The sequence below is a fragment of the Rhineura floridana genome, chromosome 3 (genome assembly GCF_030035675.1).
Source record: "Rhineura floridana isolate rRhiFlo1 chromosome 3, rRhiFlo1.hap2, whole genome shotgun sequence".
In the NCBI taxonomy this organism is placed as follows: domain Eukaryota; kingdom Metazoa; phylum Chordata; class Lepidosauria; order Squamata; family Rhineuridae; genus Rhineura; species Rhineura floridana.
In genome coordinates, this window is record NC_084482.1 from 204,095,634 (window position 1) to 204,120,833 (window position 25,200).

Here is a 25,200-nt window from a genome sequence, read left to right on the forward strand (position 1 = left end):
GGCATCCAGGAGACTGGAGTCCCGCTCCACTCCTATGTCGAAGGCTGGTGCAAGAAGAGTCACCCACTCTCTTCGACCCCACTGGCGAACATTAGTTACTCCCTTGAACGAGGCAAGAAAGGCCTCTGTGTTGCTCCACGATGGGCGCTCCGGCGTTGGTGGGTCTTCAAGTGTCGAGCAAAGGGAAGGTGTGGCCTTCAAGAACTCTTGCCATTGGGCTTCCCAATGTTTGGCTAGTTCATCATCTGGCTCCTGCTTCACTTGTGGCGGCAATGTCTGCCACCTTGGCAAGTCTTTGGTGGTTCCATATTGGATAACTTGAGGGCATTCCTCCCCCTTTTCTAGGGATCTGTCGTCTGGTTCGCAGCCCTTTGGCTCCATCTCCTCTACTTGTGCTCCTAACTTTGCCTCCTTCTTGGCTGCAGCTCGGATCTGGCCTTCTGCCGATCCCTGTTTTGACGCCTTCTTTTCCCCCCCAAGAAGAGACATCTCTTAAACCAAACGTCGTCTTGTTTCCAGTTTCCAAACCTCGGCTCAGGCTGACAGCTGCTTCCAAATCCTCCCACAGGGGCCCACCTTGACGCCAAACAACTGGGCTTCACAGCCCCACAACCCATCCATTTTAGGCTCACGTCTACATTCCTCCCGTGGGCTGATTCGGTGCCATCGGTGAGATGATCTGCCGAGCTGCAGTCTGGGGAACTAACAGCAGAGACACTGTAGGCTCATGGCAATAGCCATCTGCAAGATCAATTCTCCCTGTTGGCGAAAAACAATAACACGTTTTTGCCCAGTTTTAAATCACAGTATTTTGATTTTTGCTGTTGATGGTGTGAAGAAAGGGAACAGAGAAGAGTTTTTCTTCTTCTCTCGTAACACTAGAACTCGGGGACATCCAATGAAACTGAATGTTGGAAGATTCAGGACAAGCAAGAGACAGGACTTCTTCATGCAGGGCATAGTGAAACTGGAATTCACTCCCACAAAGGCTATGATGGCCACCAACTTGGATAAGACAAATTCATGGAGCATAAAGCTATCACTGGCCACTAGCCACAATGGATTTGTGTACTAACTCCACTGTCAGAGGCAGGACCACCTTCTGGAAACCGCAGGAGAGGAGGGTGCTGTTGTGGGCAGGGCCTGCTTGCGGGCTTCCCATAGACATCCGGGAATCTGGTTGTTCACTGTGAGAACAGGAAGCCAGACTAGATGGGCCATTGGTCTGATCCAGCAGGCTCTTGTTATGTTCCTACGATTCAAGATTTCCTACAAACCTATACAAGAAAGCCTTTCTTCTGTCTCACTTGAACCTCAGAGATGCTAGCATGCCAGATCCTTGTCTTCCCAAGTTTTCATAAAGTGACGCCTCGGATGTACCCAAGAGGAAGGGGAGTTGAACAGAGTTGCACATAGCTAAGTGGAGATTTAAATCTAGTTCTGCCCAGGCCTAGTGGATACATACCATACATTTAAAAACACATTACTTCCGCTAAAGAATCCTGGGAACTGTAGTTCAGCCCATACAGAACTACAATTTCTAACACCCCTACAGTTCCCAGTATTCTTTGATGAATGTCATGTGCTAACATACAATGCACTTATCATGTGGAAATGTGTTCTGAAGCAAGGAACCATTGCAACATGGAGGCAATGATGTTGATGTTGGTCAATAAGTATCGTTCAGTTCACATAAGGGACCTTATGAGGAAGAAACAAATATTGATTTGTTATTATAGGAATTCAGTTTAAAGCAGGTTTATTCTCTACCACCGGTAGGATCACAATCTTTTCACCTTGGGTGTTGGACTAGACCTGGGAGATCAGGGTTCAGATCTGCTGGAATGAGACAACAGTGCTTGTAGTCAGTTACTTGAACTGGGGGGCGGGGGAGATGATAGACTGAAAGAGTGATGTTTTGCTTTCCTCTTACTGACCACTTGTTTGTTTGAGCATCTCTTCCTGATTCGTCTCAGACCACATACTCTCCTTTGTTTATGCATTGCATTTATATCCCACCTTTCCTCCAAGGAGCTCAAAGTGTCATATATGGTTCTCTCCCTTCTCATTTCATCCCCCACAACAACCCTGTGGGGTAAGTTAGGCTGAGACGCAGTGACTGGCCCAAGGTCACTCAGTGAACTTCATGGCTGAGTGAGGATTCAAACCCTGGTCTCCCAAGTCCCAGTCCACCACTCTAACCACTACACCACACTGGCTCTTTGTTCTCCTCCACCTTCTGAGGGTGCATCTCTCTGAGCTCTGACTCCTATTTGGACTGCAGCTCCCGTCATCCTTGACTGCTGGTCATGCTGGCTAAGACCGATGGAAGTTGGAGTCCAATAACATCAGGAGGATCACAGCTTCCCTACCCAGGATAGATAGCTCAGAGGCAGAGCCTCTGCTTTGCATGCAAAAGGTCCCAGGTTCAGTCCCTCTGGCATCTCCAGGGAGGGCTGCGGAGAGACTGTCTGAAATCCTGGAGAGCTGCTGCCAGCCAGTGTAGAGAATACTGAGTTAGCTTCCTAGGTTCTTAACAAGCAACCCACCCGCCTAGCTGTCTTCTCCTCCCACTTTAAAAATAAAAATAAAAACCAAGTTGTGTGCATGTGGGGGGGGGGGGATAGATAGATAGATAGATAGATAGATAGATAGATAGATAGATGATAGATGATAGATGATAGATGATAGATGATAGATGATAGATGATAGATGATAGATGATAGATGATAGATGATAGATGATAGATGATAGATGATAGATGATAGATGATAGATGATAGATGATAGATGATAGATAGATAGATAGATAGATAGATAGATAGATAGATAGAGCTTGGGTGAAGTTTGTTGCTTTCAAAACTGTCTATCTATTTATCTATCTATAATTATTTTCACGGCTATCACCAGGTAAGCAAAAGGTCCCAAATTTTGAGTTTTGATTTTTTGTGGTGGCGGCTCCAAAGCAAGGGTAGCTGCAACCACCGTTTCCCTTACGCCTGAAACTGCAAAGTCTACTTTCCTAAGCGATTAAAAGGGAGGCTTCCCCCTTACCTCCTTTGAGGGTGATCCCTGCAAGGTCGGTGCTGCTGCATCTGAACTCCAGGTGCCACTTTTGCCACTATGGGGAGGGGAGAGGAGGGCGGAACAGGAAGGAGCCTTTAACACAACTCGTACCCTCCCACGCGTACGCTCACTCCCAGGGACTCTCTAGGAAGGGAGATGAAGTCTACTTAACCGTTTCAAGGGCTGGAAGTGGAGCAGAATTGCCAGCTGTAATTTTTTTAAAAAGCCTGGAAGTAATGCTGAGCCTTTTTTTTAAAGGCATCGTTCAATTTTGAAATTTTATTTAGATTTTTTGCTGCGCCTTTTAAGGGGGCCAGTTGCCAAAGATGACATTGCACCTTGAATAGATGTGTATACGCAGTACCAGCTATTTCTTTCTTTCCTGCCCCTCACCATAAGATCCCATGGCAAATGACAACAATATAAAATTGCAATATGAAAATCAGGTGAACGCGATTTACAACTGGAAAAACAGGATGGGTCCAAAATGTCTCTCTCGTGGGTCAAAAGGGTAAATAAAGAGGTGCATCTTCAGCATATGAGGAAAGGTATGCAAAGGAAGTGCGGGATGCACCTCTTGGGGGGAAAGACATTCATGAATGGAATGAATTAAATGTACCTGGCTTGGGGGCAGGTTACCTGTCTATGTCCCCATTTGTACTCTACATTATTATCATCATCATCATCAACAACATCATTAAATTTATTACCCACCCTTCACTAGCAGGTCCCAGGGCATGTTACAACAGTTGACATTTAAAGCAATATACCATTTTAAACCGTCAAAGAATCCTGGGAACTGTAGTTTGCCAAGAGTGCTGGCAGTCATGAGGAGACCCTTATTCCCTTCACAGAGCTACAATTCCAGAGTGTTTTTTTAAATCCCTCTCCACAGGGAGCACCAAGAATTGTAGCTCTGTGAGGGAAATAAGGGTCTCCTTACAACTCTCAGCATCTTTAGCAAACTAGTTCCCAGGATTCTTTGGGGGAATCCATGACTGTTTAAAGTGGCATAACACCATTTTAAATGTATAGTGCAGGTGAGGCCTATTATCTCCCACCTATCAAGATCAGTGTCAGACACTCTGCTTCTGGTCCTATCCCAACATGAAATCAGCTACCCAAGACAGGGCCTTTTTAGTGGTGTTCCCAATAGTGTGGAATCCTCTCCCCGTGTGATCTGCTGGGATTCTCTGCTTTTTCATTTTGCTGTGCTTTTCATATTTTGGTTTGCCAGCCTGCTGTTTTCTGTTTCTAATCTGGAAGCTGTTTGAAATGGTCTTCCTTTTATTGCTATTTATCTGTATTTTTAATTAATATGCAGGTTTATGCTATTGCTTTGCTTTTTTTGCCTTTTTTAAATCTTGCAAGTAGCTTTCTGTGTCATATATCAGAAAAATGAGATGATGTTTATTTATTTTACAAAAAGTATCTACCACTTGACTGTAATAAAACCTCTAAGCGGTTTTCAATAAATATTAACATTATCAATATAAAACAGTATAACCAAGTAATTAAAAACATTTAAAAGGTGAATAAAATTAATGGTAAACTAAAAAGATATTAAAACATGACAACATCTACATATCTGGATAGGCTTGCCTAAACAAAAATGTTTTAGGCAGGTGCCAAAAAGAAATATAGCGAAAGCACCAGCCTGATGTCAATAGGCAGGGAGTTCCAAAGTGTAGCCCTACCCCCTACTACAAGATTGATTTCTTACAAGTGTGGAATGAGTATTATGTGGCACCTGTAACAGGGCCAGTTCCATAGATCAAAGTGGTCAAGGGGGCACATATATGGTAAGGCGATCCTGCAAGTGATAATTCCATAGGCATCAAGATCACACCTACACAACAGCAGAGGGAGGGGTCATAGCTGTTTGGAACAGCCCTGTGTTGCATTCAAAAGCTCCCAGGTTCAGTCCCCAGCATCTCCAGGTATGGTTGGGCATGTCCCTGCCTGAAACCCTGGAGAACGGCTACCTCGAAGGATAGACAAAATCAACGGTCTAACTCAGGACAAGACAGCTTCTTATGTTACTAGTCCTTTGGGAAAGGCCAAGGTCATAGCTCTCTCTCTCCATCCATTAAAATGATTGATCTGATGCCCGTGGAGGTGGGCCTTTCACATCCCCATCAGGGCACTGGGCTCTGTCCATCTCAGCACTCTACTTTAAATTGGTTTTCTTTTGCTATTGCTGCTCCCAAAAACAGTGGGGCCTTGGGGGAGGGTGGTCAGAAGAATGTGCTTAGGAAACCAGATCAGCCCCTGTGATGTTCCTGCTTGTAGGGTAAAAATGGTAAGTGCTGTTTATATAGAAGACATATGGTAAGTGGAGTGAAAGAGGAGGGGGGAGTACATGAGCAGTAGAATGTTGGATGATTGGCTGAGCGTTTGAGTGGCTGGGAGTATAAATGGAAGAATGACAGTTGAATCTGGGTGGATGTTAGTAGGGTGGAGAAGAAGGTGTTTGGTGGGGTGGATGTTAGTAGGGTGGAAAGGAAGGTGTTTGGTGGGGTGGATGTTAGTAGGGTAGAGAAGAAGGTGTGGTGGATGGACGTTAGTAGGGTGGAGAAGAAGGTGTTTGGCTGTGGATGTTGGGAGTGTGGAGAAAGAGGTGTTTGAGGGTGGAGGTCAGGAGTGTGGAGAAAGAGGGAGTTGGAGTTCTGATTAATAATAAGTCAAGTACAAAACAGGAATAGATGAAACCATACGCTTGTGAAACATTCTAAAACTAATCTTGTTATTTCTGATATTTAATAAATACTTATTTGGTTTACCAAAGGCCTGATCCTTGGCTGCGGGATATACAGACCAGAAGGGAGGGCAAGGTAATTACCAAGGCTGAACAGAAACAGTATCTAATGGTGGCAGCAGTGAAGGGAGGAATAATAACAATTCAAGTATCCAGAGCAACCCAGAGTTGTATGCGTTATCTATAAAGATACAAGGGGGTTGGGAACAGCATAAGCACGCAGTCACAAAAGTAACCAGCTAGAGAGAGACTCAGGCAAAGTCTCTGGGAGTATTGGTTATAGGACATGACTGGTGGTGCTGCCTAGAAGGGGGATCTAGTGAGATCTGTGCTAGAGCGGAGTGAGAAACCATATAAAGGACGGTCCGGACTGGTGGTATCCCTGGTGGTGCCTAGTGAAAGGCAGTAGCCACAAACAGGTGGGAACCTGACAGGGAGAACCAGGGGAGGACGTCACAGCCCCCCCACCCGCAAACTGGGGTTTAGCCACCCTTGTTTTAATTGAACACATGGATTCCTCCCCCAATGCCCCTTTTAAATAGGCTACAAAGGAATCCAAATTAATCAACCAACATATTTTAAAAGAAATATTATTTTTTAATAGATGAATATAAAAAAGGTAACATATGTATCTTCTGTCTTCTCTTCCACACAGGAGGGGGTGCCTCCTCCAGGATAGCCCCCCCCCCCCAGCAATCACACGTACACCATTGAAAAACAAAGACAGGCCTTTTCCTTTCAGAAATACTTATGCAAATACTTGCACAATTAATTAATTAAAGTTCATGTGATTAATTTACAGCCACAGTCCTATACATACTTACCTGGGAATGAGTCCCACTCCATTCAATGAGGCTCCATTTTGAGTAGATGTATGGAATTGCTCTGTAAGATTTCCTTAATTGGGTGAAAGCCACAGTATATTCAGAGTGGCATGCATGATGAAATCCTGCAGAAGCGCAGAATCTGACTGTGAGTGCAGAAGTCAGTCCCCCCCCAAATATTAACATGTTTTTAAACAGAAAGAAAGCAAGTTTCTAGGCCTTATGAAGACGGAGACAGGCTTTAAAGGGTGTGGGAAAATCAGAAGCCAGAGAGGCGGTTGAACAAGGGCTTCAGAGCTTGGCAAAGTTACTTTTTTAAACTACAACTCCCATCAGCCCCAGCCAGCATGGCCCCTAGATTGGGCTGATGGGAGTTGTAGTTCAAAAAAAGTAACTTTTCCAAGCTGTGCTTTTAGTGCTCAGGATGAAGTTCAAGTGTCTGGATCCCCTGCCATGACTAGGAAAGCTGAAACGAGCCATGCAAATTAAGACAATTATGCAGATATGACTATTTGAATAAATGTATGCCGGGCACAGGGTCAAGCTTGTTTTAGCAAACAATTAGATACATTCCTGGGTGTGAACATGGCTACGTGACAGCTTGCTTCAGGAGACAATGGACTTCAACAACTGTATTTCCAAATAGGAAGTCCTACTGAGCAAATGGGGATTTACTTCTGAGTAAACAGGCCTGTGACTGGATTGCAAGAAAGTGTTAGCAATCCATACATCTATTTGTAGACACCTTCCTGTCTCCCTCTTTCTCTCTAGATCAGGGATGGGACAACTCTGGCCTCATGTCCCTTCAAGAGGACCCATTTGGCCCCTGAGGCAATTTTCCCCAAACCAAACCCAACCGCTGATATCGCTAGTGATGTCAGCGGGTGGGCAGGACAGGGTTTAGTCTTGCCTTGGCTGTGTGATCCCTTTCTCAGCAGGCAGGACTGGCACCAGGCATAACTGGGCCCTTGGGTACCACCCTGCTCTGGGCCTGCAGTGCCCACCCGCATGCCCCACATACCTCTCTTGTCGCTTCATGTGAATGCAGTGTGCGCTGTGTGCGCATGCTTGGCATCAACCAAGATGCGCATGCCTGCCATCAACCAGGACGGCGGCAGAGGTGTCAACCCCTTAGGGAAGCCTTAGACGCCATTTTGGTTGATGGCACGTCTGCGTGCACAGTGCACAAAGCATTCACAGCAATGGGACAGGTAGGTGGGGCATGCAGGTGGGTGTTGCGGGCCAGTGCAGTCTGTATGGGGGTGCCCTGGGAGATCCCTCTCTGAGATCTGCGGTAGGGTTGGGAGCCAATACTGCCATGGATCACAGAATGGGAGAGCTATCCTCTCACCCTAAGGAAGGGTCCTTCAGGGGCCCCTGTGGGCCACAGGGGCCCTTCGCCAGGGCCCATCTGGCCACCCCCTGGCACCGGCCCTGCCAGCAGGGAACAAGATCATGTAGCCAAGGCAGCAGGTTTTCATCCATGCAGGGTTAAAACCCTGTACAGAAGCATCCTTTGAAGCACCCCTGCCCACCTGTCAAATTTGGCCCAGGAGGCAGATCCTGAGAAGCCAAAAAGGTTCCCCACCCCTGCTCTAGAGAGATACCAAAACACACACACACACAAGCTTGCGTGCACACGCCCACACATACCCGGGGCTGAGACAGATAGACCCATTGGTGGGTGGGCAACCTGTGGCCCTCCAAATGTTGCTGGACTCCAACTCCCATCATCCCTGACTACTGGTGATATGGACTGGGGCTGATGGGAGCTGGAGTCCAGAAAGGGTCAAAGGTTCCCCACCCCTGCAATAGACAGACATGGGGTGTGGGGGTGAGTGACATAGACCAGGCTGGGGAACCTTTTTCCTGTCAAGGCTTGAATTCCTTCAGGGGCTGGATGTGGTAATTTTTCAGAGGCCACATGCCAACAATGGTGGGCAAGGCCAAAGCCAAAAGTGGGAGGGCTCTCTCTTTTCTCTCTGCAACCACCTTTTTTTCTCTCTGTGCCACCCCTTTTTCCTCGCCTGTGAAAAGTTAAGATAGAGGCATGGACACAGATGGGGTTTAGGGCCTTTCCAAGCGACCTGTTTGTTGAGTGTTCGTCCTGATTTCTTTGCAGGGAGATTAGATGCGTCAAAGCAAGTATTTCATCCCTCACTTTCCAGTGCATTTTCCTGTCACTTTCCTTATCCCCAAAAGCCCCATCTTTTGGGGAAGCGGTTTTGTGGCACAACCTGAATTTGCCGACACGTGATTGAATCCCGTCAGAAAACGACAGTCTGGAAGTGCCCACAGTGGCAAATAAAAAGCAAGTTAAGAAAACGAGAACTTTTGACTAAAAAAAGACAAAAACTCACTTGGTGGAACAAAACTACTGTGAAACAACTTGTTTAAACAAGCATTCAAATGGGAGATATTTGAGTGAGGGTGAGGGCTACAAGGACCAGCCACAATTGTGGCTGAAACCCTGGGAAAACAATGAGCATTCACACCACAATTTATGGTGGACTCAGTGAAGCATCTGATCAGTGTCCTTATTAAAATGGCATCCCATGTTCCCACCCACAACTTTAATCTGGTTTTAGTTTCCATGTTTTTAATTTATTGGAGTTTCCATGGCAACAGTAAATTGAGAGCAGTGGTTTCCACACTTTACCCCCATGGACCACTTGACCTGTTACAGCAGTGCTAGATGCTGTGTGATTTTTAACTGTATTCTTATTGTTTCTTTTATTTCTTATATTGTATTCCATAGAATTCAAATTATAATACAATAAAATGCAATATAAAAGAAATCAAAGAAACAATAAAATGTAATTAAAATCAAGATGAATATTTAATGTGGACGTGCGGTGGACAACCTCACTGAACTCGGAAACCACTGGTTGCCTGTGGACCATCGTTTGGGTACCCCTGATCCAGATTAAATGGGAAAATAAAATGGGATGGCATTTTGATGAGGACACCATAGTCTGGACCAGGGGTCAGCAACCTTTTTGGGGTAGTGGGCACATCTGGAATGCTGAGAAACTGCTGTTGGTGCCAGTCACAAAATTGCTGTGGGGTTGTGGCATAACACAAAATGGCCACCACATCTAACAGAGCAGAAAAAGAGACAGGATTGCAAACCAGTGCAGGCAGGTCCCTGCCCTCCAATCAATGGGAAAAGGCACCTACATCACTCATCATTGCACTCACTCACAGAGAGAAGTGCTTCGCCCCTCTCACCTGTTAAGAATGGAAAAGAAGTATCCAATCCTGTCACCCAATGAAATGTGGGCATGTCTAAAGTTTGTGCTCCATGCAGAAGAGAGCCAAGCCAGTGCAAACAAGGACTGAGCAGGAACAGCCTCTCGTGCATTGTGGATTTTTGAGAGATTATTTACTGAGGCTTTCGATGGGCATCGTAGGAGGCACTAGTGGACACAGTGGCACCCAAGGGCACTGCGCTGGCACCCCTATGTGCACGGATGGCAAAATGTGTGTACAAGCAGCATTGCAACCACATTAAACAGTCATGCAGAGGTGCCCACAATCAGGTTTGCTAACGAGGCCCACCATTTGGCAGCCTCCACATGTGATGTAACTGCCTTTTTCTGCTTATATGTAACACCCCACAAACCAGAGGTTTAAGTTCCAAACTCTTCCTGAATTCCTGAACCTGCCACTCTTCCACAATGAGAACTTTTAAAGTTTTTCTGTCAGATGGGTTCTCTCATGCTTTGTCAGTTTTGACCTCTGACTGTAGCTCTTCCCGCAGGCCGAGCACTGGTAAGGCTTCTCCCCCGTGTGGGTCCTCATATGTAGTGTGAGGCCTGAGCTCTGACTGAAACCTTTCCCGCAGGCTGGGCAGGCGTACGGCCGCTCTCCAGTGTGGGTCCTCTCGTGTTTGATAAGGCCCGAGTGGTGCCTAAAGCTCCTTCCGCAGATCGAGCACTTATAAGGTTTCTCACCTGTGTGAGTTCTCTCATGTGCGATGAGCGTCGAGTTGTGGCCAAAGGACCTGCCACACTCGGCACATGTGTACGGCTTCTCTCCTGTGTGGATGATTTCATGCCTCACGAGGTCCGAGCTGCGGAGGAAGCTCTTTCCGCAGTCGGAGCACCGGAAAGGCTTCACCCCGGTGTGGGTTCTCTCGTGCAGGATAAGGTTGGACCTCTGGCTGAAGCTTTTCCCACAGTCTGCGCATGCGTACGGCCGCTCCCCGGTGTGGATTCTCTTGTGGAAACGAAGGCCCGAACTCTTACTGAAGCTCTTCCCGCAGGTTGGGCACTTGTATGGCTTCTCTGCCGCCAGGGTTTTCTCATCCCCGGTGGGAAGGCTGCCACTCCGGCAGAATCGCTTCCCGGCTTCCAAAGGCACGAACGACTCCTCTCCGGTGTGAGTGCGCTCGTGTTTCATGAGGCTCGAATAGAGGCTGAACCTTTCCCCACAAGTTAAGCACCCGTAACGCTTCTCTCCTGGAGGGATTCTTTCATGCTTAACAAGAGCCAAGCCCCCGTCAAGGTTTTCCCTGCAGTCTGAGCATCCGCGAGTCTGAGCATCTTCTTCCCCTACATGCCTTTGCTCCTGCTCAACTGGGTTCAAGCTTTTCCCGCAGCTCAGAGAGCTACTGGTCTTCTCGCTTGCCGCATGAGCTCCTCCAGGATGCTTAATACAGCCACCAGTCTGACCAGCTGGCTCTGAGCGTTTGTGGGGTTTGCCCTCAGCATCGATTAAGAAGTCAGTGCCATCACCAGAATCGTTCCTGTCCTCCTCACAAGGCTCTGAGCTCTGAAATGAAGGCCTCCCTGGGGTGACATCGTTACCACCCCCACCTCCTCCCAGGGCAAGGGCACCTGCTTGCTTGGCTGGGCTGATTTCTTGGCTGGGCTGTTTCCTCTTCCTCACGTGCTGGTTCTTGGAAGCTTGCCCTGGCTTGGAATGCCAGGAAACACTTTTTGCTCTTCCAAGCAGCGCCCCGTGGATCGCTGCTTGCTTTAGATTTCCCACAGAAGCTTCATTTTCACTAGGTCCCTCACTGTCACCTGTGAAAGACAACATCACAAGAGAGATCTGCGTGACTGATGATGTTCTGGGACCCTGTTTCTGACCAACAGTGCAAACCTTAACTTTTTAAACTGCTCCCCCAACAAATCTGCTTATTAATATCCCAGCTGGTCATTAGACCAATTTGCAATTAAGAACTGGTACTTGTCGTTGGTTATGTCCTTCTTCCTCCCAATACATTTTCCTTTTCTGTTGTGTCTTTTATAGACTGAAAAGCCAAACCAAGATCATATGGTTACTGACCAAACGATAGAACCGATAGCCAACCATTTGAAAGGTAGATCCGGTCAGCACAACTAGATGTTTTATAATACATTGATGTGATATTACACACAGTGTCTGCATTTCAGCATTGAGAAACCGCATAAGATTGTTTGATTATTATTGTATATGCTATAGACCAGTAGGTGCCCAAACGTTATCCCCCACGGACCATTTGAAAACTGCTAAGGGCCTTGGCGGACCACGTAATACATTTTCTGCCACTTGCAGCCATTATAAATGTGCTGTGGCAGATGCTATGTGTGTGTTTTAATTGTATTTTGAAGGCTTCTTTTATTTCTTATATATTGTATTTTATTTTATTACAATTTAAATTCTATAGAATTGTAATTATTGCCGCCTGGAGGGGCACTCTTGCACTATAGTGCAAGAAAAGTGGGACGAGAAGAAACCAACAACAGTCCCAGAACATTTGTGCTATACAAAGGTGCAGGATTTCAGCAGGAAGTTATGGGATGTACTCTGATTGGAAACAAAGCAGTATGTCCGCCCTGAAACTTTTGCAGGCACAACCAGCAGTGAAAGCGGGGATCGTGTGTCACCACCCCAAGACCATCATGAGCACAAAATCATTACGAATGCCCAGGAAAATGGTTGTCTGGAGCGGCCCCAAGCCCTAAACAGTTGCAGGCAGCATGCTTCCAAAACCCAGTTGCTGGGAATCACATGCGAAGAAAGAGTGCTGTTGCGCTCAGGTCCTCCTTGTGGGCTTCCCACGGGCATCTATTTGGTCGCTGTGAGAAGAGGATGTCGGACTGAGATGGGCCACTGGCCTGCCATGATCCTCCCAGGCTTTTCTTATGTTCTTATCCTGAAAAGCTCAGATTCCACTTTAGGAAGAGGAAGAGGGAAAAGAAGTGGCAAAGACAGGCTTCAAAGTGAGACAAAGGGAAGGCCAAACCTCGCACCCTATACCTCACTTACCATGGATACTTCCATCGTCTGGGCGGTTCTCTTCCTCGATTTGATTGTCCAGCTGCTTCTGCTTGGAATCCAGCAGAATCTGCTCGTCCTTGGGGGAATCCTCAGCTCCTTCCTCAAACAGCCCCAAGACCTGAAATGGCAATGAGGATCCCAGTCAGGGCAAGGAACTCAATGGAGAGGGAAGGGGCCAGATTCGGTCCCCTGTCCCCCCCCCCCAGTATTTTAAAGGGTACAGTCCCAACCTCTTTCCCTCTGCTCTTCTCCCGCAGCAGGACCAGAATCAGCAGCTCCAAGCTGGATTCGATGGCCTTATAGGCCCCTTCCAACTCTACTGTTCTATGATTCTAACCAACCGCCCATTCAACCAGTCACTGGTTCGAATCTCGCCTCTCCAGTAAAGCTGCTTACGCATCATATATAGCAATTTAAAGCACATGACCAAAAGAATCCTGGGAAGTGTAGTTTACCCCTCATAGAGCTACAGTTCCCAGCACCCTTAACAAACTAGGATTCTTGGTGGGGAGTTAGGAAATGTGCTTTAAATTATTCTAAATGAATGGTGTGTGGAAAAAAATGGACTGCCTTCAAGTCGGTCCCGACTTATGGCGACCCTACAAATTGGGTTTTCATGGTAAGCAGCATTCAGAGGCGGTTTACCATTGCCTTCCTCTGAGGCTGAGAGGCAGTGGCTGGCCCAAGGTCACCCAGTGAGCTTCATGGCTGTGTGGGGATTCGAACCCTGGTCTCCCAAGTTGTAGTCCAGCACCTTAACCACTATCCAAACTGGCTCTCTTTTGTATGGTGTGTACCAGCCCAATTCAGTGGGTGGATTTAAAGAAAACCTCAGCCTCAGATCACTGATTTGTCAGACAGCATGGATGAATCTGATTTTCTGGACTTGAAAGGGGGGAGAACTTCAGGATCCTGTATAGATCGTTTCCTCCAATCAGCCATTGCAGAACACACGGGGGGGGGAATCCTGGTGCAGAACTTCAAAGCGTTTTGAAGCTTTTCCTGGTGAACAGTTTTGAAGCCTTTGAGTTTTCAGAAGTCTACACCAGGAACAGGAAACCTTTTTAAGCTTGAGGGCCACATTCCCTTCTGGGCAACCTTCTGGGTGGGCCACATGCTAGTTGTGGGTGGGGCCAGAGGCAAAAGTGGGCAGAGCCAGGATCATAAATTTAACTTTTGGACCAGCCTTTCCCAACCAGTGTGCCTCCAGATGTTGTTGGACCACAATTCCCATCTTTCCTGACCATTGGCAATGCTGGCTGAGGCTGACGGGAGTTGTGGTCCAACAGCATCTGGAGGCACACTGGTTGGGAAAGGCTGCTTTGGACGGTAGGCTAATTTCTGCACACAGACTCGCACACATCCCTCTCTCTCTCCTCCCACCAGGCAAGCAAGGGGCATCATCAGAGCGGCAAAGACACATTCCAACCAGGCAAAAATATCCAGGGTGGAAAGTAAGGCCAGTGAGGACTGTGGCCTGAGTTCTAAGAACCAAATAGAGACGCCTGGAAGGGCCTTTGGCCCCAAGGCCTGAGGTCTCCCACCCCCACTGTAAACACAGCCCCACCTGCACATCTCTGCAAGGCTGTAGTAGCTTAGAAGTAAAGCGGATGCAAAAAGCTCTGTGTTCAGCCCCTGTCCTCTCTGGGTAGGGCTGGGAAATGACCTTGTCTGAAACCCCTAGAGAGCCGCAGCCAATCACTGCCAACCATCTTGGTCTTGGTGGACCAACAGTCTGACACAAGTAGGGATGGGCGAGAAATTTGATTCAGTTTGCATATCAAGCTGAATCTATTGAAAGCGCACTTTCCAAAGCAATATGAGAAGTGAAACACAGCCATCCTTCCCACTTTTTTGAATTTTGCGATGCCGTTCACCAACCAAGCTATGGTTACAAAAACACATGTGCTAGGGGAAAGCACGCATGAAAATGAATACATGAGTGAAAAATAACATACAAATATGCATTAGATGAGGAGGAATTTCTTTAAAAAATGCATACATTAGTCAAAACTGCCCACAAATATGTATTTATTAGGCAAAATTTGCACTAAAATGCTGGAGAATTTTCATGATAATTTAAAAAAACAAAAAAAACCAAACTGCATCTTTCCATCCCTAGAGTCCGGATAGGGCAACTTCTTATGCCCCTTTCCCTCGATAATCTCACCTCCTCTTCCTGGCTATCACCCTCTTGCTGCCTCAACAGGAACACCTCCGCCAGGGCCACCGCCTGTCTGCAAGTCTCTGGGCCACTTTCCTTCACCCAGCCCTGCATCTCCGGGGGCAGGACAGCCAGGAACTGCTCCAGAATCACCAGCTCCAGGATCTGCTCCTTCGTGCGCTTGTCTGGCTTCAGCCACTGGTGGCAGAAATCCTGGAGCTGCCTGCAAACCTCTCGGGGCCCCTCGGCTTCCTCATAGCAGAAGAGCCTGAAACGCTGGCGCTGCCACTCCCTGCAGCTAGCCTCCCCACGCAAGATGGCCGCCTTCATCTTCCCGTAATTCTGTTGGGTGTCAGGGCTGCCCTCTGAAACTTCTCCAAGGCGGGCAGCCCACTGGCTGGCCTGATTAGCTCCTTCAAAGTGGGCCAGGAAGGCCTTGATATCTCCCCACGGCATGGTGGGATCCATTGGCTCTGGGTTGCTCCAGCTTGAGAGAGGGGCCTTCTTTCCCTTGAGAGACTCCTGCCACTCAGATTCCTGGCTCTGGAGCAGCTCCTCCTCAGTTTCCTCTTTAACCTGTGGGACCATTATCTTTTTCAAGAGTCTCCTGATGCCCCCAGGATGGAGGATGTCATGAGGTGCTTTCCTGGCTCTTCCTGATCCCTCCATTTGTTCCAAGCCTCCCAGGTCCTCCTCATCCATTTGCTCTTCATCCAGAGCAGCCTGGCCTCCCAGAATCCTTTGCTTGTCAGCCATTTTCTTTCCCAGGCTACAGGACAGCCTTATTGAAGCTCAAGCCTCACTCCACTCTTCCTCTCCTCCTTTAACTGCTTAAACCTTCAAAAAATGTCTCATGTCCAGGTTTCAACCTTACTTCTCTCCTTCAAATAAGTTGCGCTTAGAGATGATGGGTCTCTCTCATGCCTGTCTAGAGAAACAGACAAGAAATTTAATCAACTAAGATGCATCCCTTTGCCCTGGCCTTTGACACACATATTGACATATATTTTTCATTGTTTTTAATGCTGTATTTTAAAATTGTTGTAACTTGCCCTGGGATCAACTAAGATGCACCTCTTTACCCTGGCCTTTGACACCCAAGACGTATACATTTTTAGGACCCACACGATGTGGTGTAGTGGTTAGAGTGCTGGACTAGGTCCTGGGAGACCAGGGTACAAATGCCAGTCGCTGCCTCTCAACCTAACCTAACTCACAGAGTTGTTGTGGGAATTAATGAGGGGAGAGAATCATGTACACCACCTTGAGCTCCTTGGAGAAAAGGTGGGATATAAATGCAATAAAGAAATAAATAAAATTGTGATTTTTAGGTTGTTTTTAATTGTTTTTATTGCTATATTTTAAAATTGTGGGACCTTTGGGTGAAGGGCGGATAATAACTGGTGGTGATAATGATGATGATTAATAATACTAATACTAATACTGGAAGGCGCCAAAAAAGAAAAAAAAGAAAAAAGCATCACCTTATCCAGCTTTCCCCCCACTCCTGCCGATCAACCCAAGTAATCCAGACCAGTGGTCTGGTTAAATCCTAAAAGCCGCTTAGATAGCAAGTCCTTCCAGATCATGTGAGTGAGCCAAGCTACAGGGGAAAGCAAGCCCAAACCTATCCTGACACCAGATTGCACAGTTTTTAGCTGGGGTGAGCAAATAAGTGGTGTATGCATAGCGTGGTGCAAGAGGTTAGAGAACAGTGATCCTTCTCTCTGTACAGTTTATTTATTTATTATTTATTTGTTAAATTTCTATACCGCCCAACTAGCATAGCTCTCTGGGCGGTGTACAACAGAGAAATAATACAACAAAAAAATATAAATATACACAGTATATAAGTAGCCAAACAATAATAATAAACAACAAACTAATGAAAACATCTCAATAAATATACAATTAAGCAATCCCCACACACTTCACAACAGTGTCTAACAAAAATATGCTGCAGTCCAAATAACAGCAAAAATGAATCTCCAAAATTAAATCTTGACCCCAAAAACAACTAAAAAACAACTAACCCCAGTAGTCTATAGACATCCCGAGCAGCAGGTTCACGCGCACATACACACACACGGTCTCTGGCGCCTTCAGCAGTTGCTGTTTTTGTAGCTGGAGAGAGACAGGGCCCCACCCTTCCAGGCCAGGTGGAAATTAGCCAGAAATACAGGGAGCAGGTTTTGCAGAAACTCACACAGGTAGATGGTCTCTGGCCCCTTCAGCAGTTGCTGCTTTTGTAGCTGGAGAGAGACAGGGCCCCGCCCTTCCAGGCCAAGTGGAAATCAGCCAGAAATGCAGGGAGCAGGTCTTGCAGAAACTCACACAGGTAGATGGTCTCTGGCCCCTTCAGCAGTTGCTGCTTTTGTAGCTGGAGAGAGACAGGGCCCCGCCCTTCCAGGCCAGGTGGAAATTAGCCAGAAATGCAGGGAGCAGATCTTGCAGAAACTCACACAGGTAGATGGTCTTTGGCCCCTTCAGCAGTTGCTGCTTTTGTAGATGGAGAGAGACAGGGCCCCACCCTTCCAGGCCAGGTGGAAATTAGCCAGAAATGCAGGGAGCAGGTCTTGCAGAAACTCACACAGGTAGATGGTCTCAGTTATATCTCAGTTAACAAACGCTCCAGGAAATAAGCTCCTTTTAATGAAGTCTTTTTGGGGTGCAGGGGAATGGAGGGCATAGTCAGAATGTGGCCCCTTGTCTACTGGACTGCAGCTGCTGCAGGCAGCTCTCCCATGTGCTGCTGAAATGGTGCTTCTTGCCAGGTGGTGCAGACAGCTCCACAGTAAACAGTGGTTTGGGTGCCCTGGGAGCATTGTTTACTGCAGATGCATCTGCTCGAGTGTAGGGGAGGGTGGCAGAGAGAGAGAGAGAGAGAGAGAGAGCGCACAGGGCGGTGGTGGTGGTGGTGGCTGCCCTTTGCCTGCCTGCTCAAGTGCACAGAGAGAACTGTGCTCAAAGCTTTAGATTGCTGTAGCAAGATATTACGTGATAAAAGAAAAAGGACATGGCAGGCATCCCTGGATGCATTTTGGAAGAAGCCTTCACGTGGTCTGTATGCAAGGCCTACCTGACCTGGTTGTTTCATTTCAGACATGCATACTGTTAGTTTTGAATAAAAAGTTTGCTGAAATATGTTGAACTGCTCTTCTTTTTTGGGTGTAGGAACCAATCCCTATACTTTCCATGTTATTCCTACCTCTAGTACCAAAGTTTCTTTTAAAGAAGTAACGTCCAGGAACACATGTACTTCATTAACTGAGGCATTCCTGTACCAGAACTAGGGATGGGCGAATTGAAGCCAATCTTGGCTTCTCTCAGCTTCTCATTTTTCCAGTCTATATTCAATGCTCCACATTTCCCCATCAGTTTTGAAAATATATATTAAAAGTCCTAATGAAAAGTCACCAGTGTAATATATACATTGTTGTGGGCAACTTCACCATAATACGCACATTTTTGCAAAGCCATTTCCCCTAATATAATGCATTTGCAATGTTATTTTCTGTAATATATGCATCTGAATGAGCACTTTACCCTAGTATATGCATTTTTGTACCCATGACTTAGCTGGAGAACTGCAGTACAAAATTTGGAGAAGTGCAAATTTCAGAGGATGCCTGTGTTTTGGCTCACATGTTGCTTTTGAAAATGCAAATTAGGTGAAGCTAGCCTTTAAATGTGAACTAAATCACATTTCTCCCTTGTCCCTAACCAGAACCAATGAGGCCATCCAATGAAGCTGAAAAGTGGGACATTCAAGACAGACAAAAGAAAGGATTTCTTCACTCAGCACAGAGTTAAACTTTGGAATTTGCTCCCACAAGAGGCAGTGATGGCCATCAACTTGGGTGGCTTTAAGAGAGGATTAGACAAATTCATGGAAGAGAAGGCTACCAACGGCTACTAGCCACAATGGATATTCTCTGCCTCCACCATCAGAGGCAGTGTGGCCCTGAATGCCAGTTGCTGGGAACTGCAGGTGGGGCGAGTGCTGTTGCACTCAAGTGGGCTTCCCACTGGGGCATTTGGATGGCCGCTCTGGACTAGGTGGGCCACTGGCCTGATCCAGCTTCAGGGCTCATCTGATGTCCTTCTTTACAATTTGGACCACTGCAAAACACATCCAATCACTGGTTTTGTTCTTGAAATACCAACAATAACTTAAAAAGAAGAAATGATATAATGGGCCAAACAACACTGATCAGCGACAGAAGCTTTGGTGGAGAAGAGCCCATTACATAAGAACATAAGAACATAAGAAGAGACTGCTGGATCAGGCCAGTGGCCCATCTAGTCCAGCATCCTGTTCTCACAGTGGCCAACCAGGTGCCTGGGGGAAGCCCACAAGCAGGACCCGAGTGCAAGAACACTCTCCCCTCCTGAGGCTTCCGGCAACTAGTTTTCAGAAGCATGCTGCCTCTGACTAGGGTGGCAGAGCACAGCCATCACGGCTAGTAGCCATTGATAGCCCTGTCCTCCATGAATTTGTCTAATCTTCTTTTAAAGCCGTCCAAGCTGGTGGCCATTACTGCATCTTGTGGGAGCAAATTCCATAGTTTAACTATGCGCTGAGTAAAGAAGTACTTCCTTTTGTCTGTCCTGAATCTTCCAACATTCAGCTTCTTTGAATGTCCACGAGTTCTAGTATTATGAGAGAGGGAGAAGAACTTTTCTCTATCCACTTTCTCAATGCCATGCATAATTTTATACACTTCTATCATGTCTCCTCTGACCCGCCTTTTCTCTAAACTAAAAAGCCCCAAATGCTGCAACCTTTCCTCGTAAGGGAGTCGCTCCATCCCCTTGATCATTCTGGTTGCCCTCTTCTGAACCTTTTCCAACTCTATAATATCCTTTTTGAGATGAGGCGACCAGAACTGTACACAGTATTCCAAATGCGGCCGCACCATAGATTTATACAATGGCATTATGATATCGGCTGTTTTATTTTCAATACCTTTCCTAATTATCGCTAGCATGGAATTTGCCTTTTTCACAGCTGCCGCACACTGGGTCGACATTTTCATCGTGCTGTCCACTACAACCCCGAGGTCTCTCTCCTGGTCGGTCACCGCCAGTTCAGACCCCATGAGCGTATATGTGAAATTCAGATTTTTTGCTCCAATATGCATAATTTTACACTTGTTTATATTGAATTGCATTTGCCATTTTTCTGCCCATTCACTCAGTTTGGAGAGGTCTTTTTGGAGCTCTTCGCAATCCATTTTTGTTTTAACAACCCTGAACAATTTAGTGTCATCAGCAAACTTGGCCACTTCACTGCTCACTCCTAATTCTAGGTCATTAATGAACAAGTTGAAAAGTACAGGTCCCAATACCGATCCTTGAGGGACTCCACTTTCTACAGCCCTTCATTGGGAGAACTGTCCGTTTATTCCTACTCTCTGCTTTCTGCTTCTTAACCAATTTCTTATCCACAAGAGGACCTCTCCTCTTATTCCATGACTGCTAAGCTTCCTCAGAAGCCTTTGGTGAGGTACCTTGTCAAACGCTTTTTGAAAGTCTAAGTACACTATGTCTACTGGATCACCTCTATCTATATGCTTGTTGACACTCTCAAAGAATTCTAATAGGTTACTGAGACAGGACTTTCCCTTGCTGGCTCTGCTTCAGCAAGGCTTGTTCTTCTATGTGCTTAGTTAATCTAGCTTTAATAATACTTTCTACCAGTTTTCCAGGGACAGAAGTTAAGCTAACTGGCCTGTAATTTCCGGGATCCCCCCTGGATCCCTTTTTGAAGATTGGTGTTACATTTGCCACTTTCCAGTCCTCAGGCACGGAGGAGGACCCAAGGGACAAGTTACATAGTTTAGTTAGCAGATCAGCAATTTCACATTTGAGTTCTTTGAGAACTCTCGGGTGGATGCCATCCGGACCCGGTGATTTGTCAGTTTTTATATTGTCCATTAAGCTTAGAACTTCCTCTTTCGTTACCACTATTTGTCTCAGTTCCTCAGAATCCCTTCCTGCAAATGTTAGTTCAGGTTCAGGGATCTGCCCTATATCTTCCACTGTGAAGACAGATGCAAAGAATTCATTTAGCTTCTCTGCAATCTCCTTATCGTTCTTTAGTACACCTTTGACTCCCTTATCATCCAAGGGTCCAATCGCCTCCCTAGATGGTCTCCTGCTTTGAATGTATTTATAGAATTTTTTGTTGTTGGTTTTTATGTTCTTAGCAATGTGCTCCTCAAATTCTTTTTTAGCATCCCTTATTGTCTTCTTGCCTTCTTCTGATTTCTTGACTATTGTCTCCATTTTGGTTAATGACTGTGCGGAGGTATTGATAATCCTTGAGAAGTTCAATGTCCTCATTGTCAACTTTAAAGTTACATACATCTTCTGTTGTCATTACTTTAGTCTTTTGTATGTTCAGCTGTCCTGCTTTCCTCTTTAACTTTCATCAGCATTCGTTTCAAATCAATTTTTTGTTGTTGGTTTTTATGTTCTTAGCAATGTGCTCCTCAAATTCTTTTTTAGCATCCCTTATTGTCTTCTTGCATTTCTTTTGCCAGAGTTTGTGTTCTTTTTTATTTTCTTCATTTGGACAAGACTTCCATTTTTTGAAGGAAGACTTTTTGCCTCTAAGAGCTTCCTTGACTTTGCTCGTTAACCATGCTGGCATCTTCTTGGCCCTGGCGGTACCTTTTCTGATCTGCGGTATGCACTCCAGTTGAGCTTCTAATATAGTGTTTTTAAACAACTTCCAAGCATTTTCGAGTGATGTGACCCTCTGGACTTTGTTTTTCAGCTTTCTTTTTACCAATCCCCTCATTTTTGTGAAGTTTCCTCTTTTGAAGTCAAATGTGACTGTGTTGGATTTTCTTGGCAATTGGCCATTTACATGTATGTTTAATTTAATAGCACTGTGGTCACTGCTCCCAATCGGTTCAACAACACTTACATCTTGCACCAGGTCCCGGTCCCCACTGAGGATTAAGTCCAGGGTTGCCGTCCCTCTGGTCGGTTCCATGACCAACTGGTCTAGGGAATAGTCATTTAGAATATCTAGAAACTTTGCTTCTTTGTCATGACTGGAACACATATGCAGCCAGTCTATGTCCGGGTAGTTGAAGTCACCCATTACTACCACATTTCCTAGTTTGGATGCTTCCTCAATTTCATATCTCATCTCCAGGTCTCCCTGAGCATTTTGATCAGGGGGACGATAGATCGTTCCCAGTATTAAGTCCCTCCTGGGGCATGGTATCACCACCCACAACGATTCTGTGGAGGAGTCTGCCTCTTTTGGGGTTTCGAGCTTGCTGGATTCAATGCCTTCTTTCACGTATAGAGCGACTCCGCCACCAATACGTCCTTCCCTGTCCTTCCGATATAGTTTATATCCAGGGATAACCGTATCCCACTGGTTTTCTCCATTCCACCAGGTCTCCGTTATGCTCACTATATCAATGCTCTCTTCTAAGACCAAGCGCTCCAGTTCTCCCATCTTGGTTCGCAGGCTCCTAGCATTAGCGTACAGGCACTTGTAAGCAGTGTCTCTCTTCAAGTGTCTTTGGCACTTGTGGTTAGGCCTGTGGTAATTTTGCTCTTCTGAATTTATATCCTGTGCCCCTGCTCTCACAATGCCTACTTCTAGGCCTACCCCTTTTAAAATTTCATCATTTCTTTGGTTTTTATCCCAGGGGGGAGGTTTATTCCGAACCGGACCTTTCTCAGCTCCTGTCGGGTTTCCCCCCTCAGTCAGTTTAAAAGCTGCTCTGCCACCTTTTTAATTTTAAGTGCCAGCAGTCTGGTTCCATTCTGGTTGGAGTGGAGTGGAGTGGAGCCCGTCCCTTTTGTACATTTTTGTACATTTTGTTACCATACATTTAAAGCAAACTTGCACCACTGCAACAGTCACGGAGAATCCTGGGAAGGGTAGCCCTGTGAGGGGTGTAGCCTGGGGAGAGTTTTGAGGGCCAGACAGAGAGGACTGGAGGGGGCATATTTGGCCCCGTGCCTGAGATTCCCCAAACGATGGCTTAGCTCATGGTAGTGTGTGGTCCAAGCTCCCGTGTTTTTCTCCCTTTGTGCCAGCACCCTTGCCTGTTCACAGGGCGCCATGGATGGCTTCGATTTACGCAGAACCTAAGCCACTGAATGATCTATGAGCAGGCGAGAGGGAGATAAACATTTTAGATTAAATTAAAATACACAGACACAGAGGATAAGAAAGCAAACAGTGGGGCCATTAAAGGCAAGAGGTAAATAATCCATGGATAATAAGGAGAAGCTGCCTTATACTGAGTCAAAGCAGATGCTCCACCACTGAACTAAGGGCCTTCTCAATCCTTGTGAGTGAAGTCCTCTGAATTTAGGCTGCAGTCCTATTCGGCAGGGGCTCCCAAACTGTGGTGTGTGGATCACCAGTGGTCCGCGAGCTTCATTCAGGTGGTTCGTGGCATGTTTACGTATTTGCGATTGAAGATGGGAGAAAGCACATCTCTCGCACTGAGTATTCGTACTGATTTTTAATTGCATCTTTATTGCTTTTATTTCTTATATTGTATTTTATTCTATTGCAGTTTGAATTATATGGAATTACAATAGCTACAATAGGCAGACAAAACATTAAGTGGCCCGCCAAGACCCTCAGCAATTTTCAAGTGGTCTGCAGGGGGAAAAAAGTTTGGGAACTACTGCTATACAATCACATCATTTAACTGGGAGTAAGCCCCAGTGAGCTCAATGGGACTTACTTCTGAGTAGTCATATATAGGATGACTCTGTTACTGGGACTTACTGCCAAGGAACATGCCATGAATTGTATAATTCCTCATGGAGGGCAGAGAAAGGATCATGCCCAATATGTTTTAAAATTTCAGAAACTCAACTGTGTCTGGCACTTACCAAGAATGTCTTACCTGCTGCTATTAATTAGTGTTGTCATTCAGTGCCTAATAATGCGCTTCTTAAAAGCAACCTACAATCTAACGTAAAAAAAAAAAAAGATCAAACTGTAATAAGAACCCAAGAGCCTGGCTGCTGGATCAGGTCAGTGGCCCACCTAGTCCAGCGCCCTGTTCTCACACTGGCCAGCCGGATGCCTCTGGGAAGCCCACAAGCAGGACCTGAGCGCAAGAGCCCTCTCTCCACTTGTGGTCCCCTGCAACTTGTATTCAGAAACATACTGCCTTCGACAGTGGAGGGAGAACATAGCCGTTGCGGCTAATAGCCACCAATCTAGTCCAGCATCTTCACAGTGGCCAACCAGATGTCTCAGGGAAGCCGGCAAGCAGGACCTGAGTTCAACAGTACTTGACTCCTAGCACATGGTATTCAAAGGCACACCACCTCCGACAGTGCAGGGAGAGGATAGCCATCGTGGCCAACAGCCATTGATCTAGTCCAGCCCCCTGTTCTCACAGTGGCCAAGTAGATATCCCCAGCAGGACACCCCCAAGCAGGACCTGTGCGCAAGAGCCCTCTGCCCATTTCAGTTTTCCAAAAACTAGTATTCAGAGATATACAGCAAGCAGGAACAGAAGAAATGATCAAAGAGAACCTGATAGTAGACGAAATTTGCCCTCCTCAGATTTCGGGTTTTATGATGGGGGGGGGACAGGTATCCAATCCTGCATTATCTGTTATCTCTTTCCCTCCTCTGAGGTCTTTTTCTTTTTTAAATCCCTCGCCCCTCCCTCTTTTAACTCACCTCCTTTCCAGAGGCACAGCAAAAAAAAAAAAAAAAATCCAGAGAAACTCTTTTCTGCAGATTAGCCAACCAATGCAGTGTAAATCAAGGCTGGGGGCACAAATTCAAAAGACAGATTCCCTCCTGGGGAAGGTGGAGCAGGAAGGGAACTGGATAGTTCCCCTTTCTCTCCCCGCCACAGACACACACTTTTTTGTGTTGACATTTCCGGCCCTCTCTGGCAACCACAGCCTCTATTGACTTAACTCTTTGCAGCATCCAAGGTCTGGGCTAAAGGGATGAGGGAGTTAGCAGGGTGATGAGAAATAGTACCTTTTCCAGCCCAACACTCTGGAGAGCGGCTGCCAGTCAGTGTAGACAGTACAGTACAAAATGTCTGACCTGGTGTCAACCAGCTTGTGGCTGTCGTCGTTAACTATAATGTGTGC

General features: G+C 46.3%; 1 protein-coding gene across 1 annotated transcript in view; it reads right to left on the minus strand.

Moving 5' to 3' along the window:
* Positions 1-24,924, minus strand: part of LOC133381268 (zinc finger protein 271-like) — a 35,123-nt gene extending 10,199 nt beyond the window's left edge. Inside the window, exons 1-4 of the mRNA XM_061620162.1 lie at positions 24,773-24,924; positions 15,088-16,009; positions 12,906-13,035; positions 10,372-11,677 (exon numbers count right to left, since the gene is read on the minus strand). Coding sequence (XP_061476146.1) covers positions 10,372-11,677; positions 12,906-13,035; positions 15,088-15,837 — 2,186 coding nt within the window. The 5' untranslated portion in view covers positions 15,838-16,009; positions 24,773-24,924. The remainder of the gene's footprint in view (positions 1-10,371; positions 11,678-12,905; positions 13,036-15,087; positions 16,010-24,772) is intronic.
* Positions 24,925-25,200: the final 276 nt, after the last annotated feature.